Source organism: Saccostrea echinata, unplaced genomic scaffold (assembly GCF_033153115.1).
Source record: "Saccostrea echinata isolate AGI-Se365-2 ecotype Australia unplaced genomic scaffold, CSIRO_AGI_Sech_v1 ptg000014l, whole genome shotgun sequence".
NCBI classification, from domain to species: domain Eukaryota; kingdom Metazoa; phylum Mollusca; class Bivalvia; order Ostreida; family Ostreidae; genus Saccostrea; species Saccostrea echinata.
Genome location: NW_026889763.1, coordinates 1,486,065 through 1,493,351, shown reverse-complemented (window position 1 = coordinate 1,493,351; position 7,287 = coordinate 1,486,065). Strand labels below are relative to the sequence as shown.

Genomic DNA, 7,287 nt, shown 5'->3' with positions numbered 1-7,287 from the left:
TCACTCTTAATGCCGAGCTTTTGGTGAAGGAACAGTCACTACCTACCTATGTTTAGTCATAGGTTTGACGTGGCGCGACGAACGAGAATCGGACCCTGGCATCCCGATCATGAAGCGTACGTCCTACCACTAGGCTATTCTAGCCGGTTGTTAACTTTGGAAGTATCAAGTTAAAATGAAAGTTCAAAGAATGATTACAATAGTAAAAATACATTTTTCATTTGATTAATTTAGTAATGTGAACATGTGTATATTGATGACCGGAGACCGTGCGATAAAGATATAGACATCAAACATGCAGTAAATGCTTATACACGGCTGCTATCCTTGGTCTATGTGAAATATGCCTACATACACAAACACACCTACGCATTTATAATACGAGTTTTTCATAATTCATTTAAATCCATGCATTTTTATCAGTAAGTCACACTCTCCCAAAATCATCTGTTTTGCTCGTTTATATTTATGTTAAACGTGTTAATATTTTCGAATAAAATTTCCTAATTTCATTTATTTTTACATTGTAACATATATAATTAATGTATGTGTGTGTTTTCAATCAGCTTCTTTTATTACAAAATCTACTCATCAAATTGCTGTGCTTACCAAACTTTCAAGGAATTCATTTCAATAAATTCCAATTCTCAGAACGACGTTTTATCACCAAAGCATGCCAATGTTTTGTCAATAGTTCAGGCCTTGAATTATGCCAGGCGCTGAGAGCGGAAATTAAAGTGTTTAATTATCGTTTTTCTTTGTGAACGTAAACTAATACAAGTGTGCCTTCTGTGGTAGCGTCATAAAACAATACCTTTAAATGTCATTCTTTATCGATTGGGCAAGGATATGTACTAATTAGTCCTTACTTTACAGAAACAATACTGTTTATATGGTTATTTTTGCCCGTGTAATTTTTGCCCTTTCAAACTTGCCAATATTTTTATCCCTTTTTAAATTCGCCAAATTGCGATGAGGGTGCAAGGGCTGGAATTAAATTGGGCCAAATATTGCCGGAAAACAGTAGTGTCGACTGTTGCCGTATTTTTTTCTGAAAAACTTGGATTTTGCAAACTGAAGGAAAATAAATCGAAAATATTTTTATGATATTTGAAGCATTGTCACATATGCACATCGTCAGGGTAATATTTCAATTTATTTGGAGGAACAACCATGAGGAAAAAATGAAATGGGATGTTTATATTACAAGTTAGTTTTTTTCCTGTGTTTCACCTTTATTAAAAACAAAACAACAACAAACAAAAATTGACAAACAAACATTGATTTTTCTTATGAAAATATAATTCATGTTTCGAGACAATAAGAATATGATATGTCTGTGATAAATAAGAAGAGAAAATGTATTTCAAAATTGGTATTTTAAATATAGATGAATGAAAATATCCAACGATTAAAAAACATGCTCTCTTAGAAAACACAGAATCAATCATTAGGGAATATAAACTCCGTATATATGCGGTAGCTGGAAAAAATAAATGGACAATATGTATATAATGCTGAAAATGATTTTTCCTCGATTTCTACAATCCTAAATTATCAGCATGAAGAAATTTATGAAAGGAAGGAGTCTCCTACAAAAGATATGTGATGATTTACCTCAGATACACATATCACAAAATCTTGACATTGTGAAAAATGACAGATAATTTACCGGGAAATATCTTATTCTACATTTGGTAGAAAATTTCAAGTAACAGCCAAAAATATTCTTTCTGCTTGATCCACATGAAATGGCATTACATTTGTATTATTTAATTCATTTTGTTCATACAAAACTGAATCTTTGCCTTTCATTTTACAAATACATGTACTTTAACGAAGACAACAGCTTCCACTCGAACTGAAGAGATACATGTAGAGAGATTTTATCACTTCCATGGTCCAATAATGAACTGTTTGTAATCTTTTTTGGTCATAGATGATAATGTTTTTCTTAAAGTATGGTCCCTATTAATGAGTGGAGCATTAATACTTCCATGAGTAGCCGTTTTTCTCGGCTCAACTGCGCTGTTTGAGAGTGGATAATTCATTTTGTGATCACTTATTACACTTATTCCTGAATCGGACGAAAAACTATATTTTGTGTCCGATTTCCAAAATCTTCTCGTTGTTTCTCCTTTGTTCCAGTCCATATATCTTGGCCCAACATCTTTGGTTCTTGGAGAAATAAACTGAAAGGGCATGTCTTCAACTTGAAATGCATTTTCTGACGTTGAAATATATTGTGCACGATGTGGTGATGGCGTTCTTTTAAGATTTGTAGCCAGTGGTTTACTACTGTCTCCATTCAATGGTTTGCAACCATTTGTAGTCAATGGTTTACCACCTTGAGTGTCTATTGGTTTGCTACTGTTTGAGGAAAATGATGGGCTACTGTTTGTAGAAAATGGTTTGCTACTGTAAGTGGCACACGGTGGGCTACTGTTTATAACAAATGGAGTGTTACCGTTTGTAACAGATGGAGTACCATCGTTTGTGTCAAATGGTGTGCTATTTGCAACAAATTGTGTACTTCCGTTTGTAGCCAATGGCTTGCTATTGTTTGCGGAAAGTGATGTGCCACTGTTTGTGCCACCTAATGGTTTTCTACCATTTGTATTTATTGGTTTGCTGTCTTTTGTAGCAAATGTTGTGTTACTGCTCGTAACAGTTGGTTTGCTTTGGTTTGAGATCAATGGCTTGCTACTGTTAGTAGCAGTTGGTTTGCTTTCGATTGCAAAAGATGGTATGTAACCGCTTGTACCACGTGAAGTGTCATTTTTAGCCATTGATTTTTTATCGTTTGTGGCTAATGATGAGTGACCTTGCAAAGCCAATGGGTTGCGACCAATTCTGCTGAATGATGGGCTTCCGTTAGTTGCAAATGGTGAGTTACGGTTTGTAGACACCGGTTTACTTTCGTTTATGGCCAATGGTTTGTTATTGTTCATAGTGTCATTTCTAGCCATTGGTTTGTTATCATTTGTGGCTAATGATGAGTGACCTTGCAAAGCCAATGGTTTGCGACCATTTCTGCTGAATGATGGGCTTCCGTTAGTTGCAAATGGTGAGTTAAGGTTTGTAGACACCGGTTTACTTTCGTTTATGGCCAATAGTTTGTTATTGTTCATAGGCAATGTATTGCTATCATTTGTAGCCATCTGTCTGCGACTATTTGTAGGTAAGTATTTGCTTTCGTGTTTGGTAGATGGTGTGATAGCATTTAAAGCGGATGATGTACTGCCCTTTGTAGCCAATTGATTACTTCCATTTAACGGTTTTCTATCGTTTGTAGCATTATGTGGGTTACCTTTTGGACTATATGGTGTGCCACCGTTCGGGGCAAATGAAGTGTTACCGTTTTCAGCATCTGGTATGTTTCCTTTTGTAGCATAAGCTTTGTTACTGTTCGTAGGAAATGACGGTCTTTCGTATGTAACGTATGGTAAGCTGCCATCTGTAGCAAATGATTTATTACCCTTTGAGGTAACTGGTGTGTTTTGGTTTGCACCATATGGTGTGGTACAGTTTGCAACATGTAATGTATTACCGTTTGTAGCAAAGGGTTCACTACTGCTTTTTGTGCATGAAGTACCACTGTTTATATGAAATGATGTGTTACCATTTGTAGCATATGGCATGTTTCCGTTTCCACAATTTGGTCTGTTACTGTTGGCATCAAATGATGGGTTTTCGTTGGTGGCATTTGGAGCCCATGTGTTTGTAGAAAATGCCGTGTCCTCGTTTGTAGCAAAGATTGCCCTTTCCTTTATAGCGTTTGTTTCGCTTTCGCTTGCAGCACTTTGTGAGCTTCCGTTTGTAGCATTTGCTGTGTACTGGTTGGAAACATATGGTTTGTAACTTTTTGTAGCATTTGATTTTTCATTATCGTTCATAGGGAAATGTGTTCTTTTATTTGTAACGTATGGTGTGTTACCACTCCTAACAATTGATGTGTCTTCCTTTCGGGCAAATGATGTTCGATGATTTTTTTCCAGTAAATTGCTACTATTTGTATCCAACATTTCGCCAACATTAGTGGCAAACGATGAGTTACCATGTAATGCAGAAGGTGAGCCACCATTTGTAGCAAATGTAGTGTTACTGTTTAAAGCAAATGAGTCACAATCGTTTGATGCAGATTGTGTGCTACCGTTTGTAGCAATGGGTGTGATTTCTTTTGTAGCAATTGATGTACTGTCGTTTGCAGCCACTGGCTTGCTATTGTTTGAATTAAATTGTGTCGGTTGTGTCCTGCCATTTGTAGATTGTGGTGTACTATCGTTTGAAACACTTTGTGTCCTGCCGTTTGCAGCAAATAATGTGTTTTCGTTTGTTGCATATGATGATTCATTGCTTGTAAGCACTGGTCTGCTTTGGTTTGGTGCAACTTTTGTGCTGTCATTTGTAGCATATGTTGAACTACTGCTTGTAGAAGATGGTATACTTCCGTTTGTAGAAAGTAATGCGCTTCCGTTTGTAGAATATGATATGCTTTCGTTTATAGCTACGGGTTTGCTTTGGTTTGAGGCAAATTGTGTTCTGTCATTTGTAGCATATGGTGTGTTACCGTCTGAAGCAGATGGTTTGTTATCGTTTGTAGCAAACAACATGCTTCCATTTACTTCATATGAAGTTCCATTGTTTGTAGCCATTGGTTTGCTTTGGCTTGAGGCAAATTGTCTACTGCTATTTGGAGCATACGATGGGGAACCATTAGTAGCAGATGGTATGCTATCGTTTGCAGCAAGTGACGTACTTTCCTGTGTTGCATATGATGTTCTTCCGTTTGTAACCACTTGTCTGCTTTGGTTTGAAGCAAACTGTGTGCTAAAATTTATAGCATATGGTGTGCTACCATTTGTAGCTGATTGTGTGCTATCGTGTGAAGCAAATGCCATGTTTCCGTTTGTAGTATATGATGTACCATTGTTTGTAACCACTGGTTTCCTTTGGTTCATGGCATATTGTGTTCTTCCATTTGTAGCATATGGTGTGGTACCATATGTAGCAGATTGTATGCTATCGTTTGAAGGAAATGAAGTGCCTTCATATGTACCATATGATGTGTTATCGTTTGGATCATATGATGTAATTTCATTTGAGACAAATTGTGTGCTATCGTCTGAAGACACTGGTTTTCTGTGGTTTGAGGCAAACCGGTTGTTGCCATTTGCAGCATGTGGTGTGCTTCCATATGAGGAATTTGCTGTCCTCCCTTTCGTATCAAATGGCGTGATTTCGTTTGTTACAAATGATGCGTCATTGTTTGTGGACACTGAACTCATTTGAATTGAGGCATATTGTGAGCTGCCATTTGTAGCATATGGTGTATTGGCATTTGCAGCATATGCCATGTTATTGTTTGTAGCATTTGATGAGTTTTCGTTTGTTGCATTTAATGTATTATCATTTGTAGATATTGATTTACTATGGTTTGAAACAAATTGTATATTGCCGTGTGTAGCAAATGATGTGTCATTGTTTGTAGCCACTGGTTTGTCATTGATTGAGGCGAATTGTGTGCTGCCGTTTGTACCATATGGTGTGTTTCGGTTTGTTTCAAATGATGTTCTTCCATTTGAAGCAAATAATATGCTATCATTAGTAATCACTGGCTTGATAGGGACCGAGGCAAATTGAGCATTGTCGTTTGTAGGAAATGTTGCGTTACCGTTTGTAGCATATATTGTGGTACAATTCGTAGCAGATGTGCCTTCGATTGTAACATCTGTAGTACTTTCTTTTGAAACATATGAATTTCTGTTTGTAGAAAATGTTCTATTTTTCATGTCCAAGGGTTTGCTACCGTTTGAGACAAATTCTGTGTAACCGTTTGTAGCATAAATTGTGTTACTGTTGGTATTTAACGATATGTTTTCATCTGCTGGAGATGCCCTCCCATTGATAGCGGCTGATTTACTACCGTTTGCAGCCAATGGTTTGCTACCGTGAGTAATAAATTGTGTGCTATCATTTGTTACAAATGACACGTTACCGTTTGTAGAATATGATGTGTTATCTTTTTTAATATTTTGTGTGTTATCGTTTGTAGCAAATATCGTGCTTTCGTTAACAGCAGATTCTGTGCTACCGTTTACCATAGATGATGAGTTTACGTTTGTAGTAGATGATTTCCTGTGTATTGCAACTGTTTTTGTGACGTTATTTGGCGCTGGTTCGCTACATTTTATTGCTATTGATTTGCTTCTGTTTTTAGCAATTAATGTATTCCCTTTCTCGTCATTTTGTGTAGCATGATTTACAGCGATTGATGTATTATCTTGTGTAGAGTAAAATTTTCTATTTTCTGTGGCAATTGATATGCTATCATCTGTAGTGTTCGTTGTGCTTCCGTTTGTAGCATATATTGTGCCTCCGATTGTAGTGAATGATGTATTACCATTTGAAGCAAATTCTCTTGTACAGTTTGTTTCTTTCAGAGAATGATCAATTTCTTCTATCACAAGTGAGTTATCACCCGATATCCTATGAATCGATGAGGAATCCTCTAATATCCCTGAATCAGACCTCATTTCTGAATCAGTTCCGTTGTGAACCAAGACAAGCTTTGTCCTTTTCGTTTTTATAGAGTTATTCCTTGTATACTGAATTCCAGGTGTAGACATCGCTGATCGTAAATCTGTGTCGTAATCGACATACCGCACGGCCCCATCCGGTCCAGGGGAACTGTGGTTCGAATGCACGTAATGACCTCCACTTTCAGCTTCAACTTGAGATTCCTCATCCGGATGACTTTCTTGCATGGTATCTTCCTGCGTTTCATATTCTTCGTTGTCTTCCTCCGCCTCTCTCCCACGGATCCTTATTATTATTTCGTGAAAGATATTTTTTCGTTTGAGGTAACGCCTGCATTGATAGCAGCAGTATATGCAGGCGCAGCCACCATACACTATAACTAGAATAGGGATTACAACAAACATCGCCAAGTTATTGGACTCTGTAAAGGCATCCTCTTCTGAAGAAGATGAAGTAGAGTTTGCATTGCGGCGAAGTCGATTTAATACGTCACCAACATCCATGGTTTTTGTATGATGTTCCTGTTCACTGGCGGTTCTTGTTTTACTATACTTTTTTAATGTTCACAAGAATACCTACAAAAAAATAACATTTACTTTAAGGTCAATTATATATATTCATATACATATAATTTAACAGAAAAAATCTTTTTTATTCTTTGTATTTTATTTTTTTAATCTTATTATTTGTGTGTGTGTTTATGTGTTTTACTTTTCGTTTTCATATTAATTTATTGCTGCTGAAGAA

The 7,287-nt window shown here is 36.6% G+C and overlaps 1 protein-coding gene across 1 annotated transcript; it reads right to left on the bottom strand.

Annotated features, from left to right (window-relative positions):
- Positions 1–1,889: 1,889 nt before the first annotated feature.
- On the bottom strand, positions 1,890–7,043 carry LOC133186970 (uncharacterized). The gene has a single exon (XM_061322348.1). The coding sequence runs from the start codon at positions 7,041–7,043 to the stop codon at positions 1,890–1,892; it is 5,154 nt and encodes a 1,717-aa protein (XP_061178332.1).
- Between the last annotated feature and the right edge of the window lie 244 nt (positions 7,044–7,287).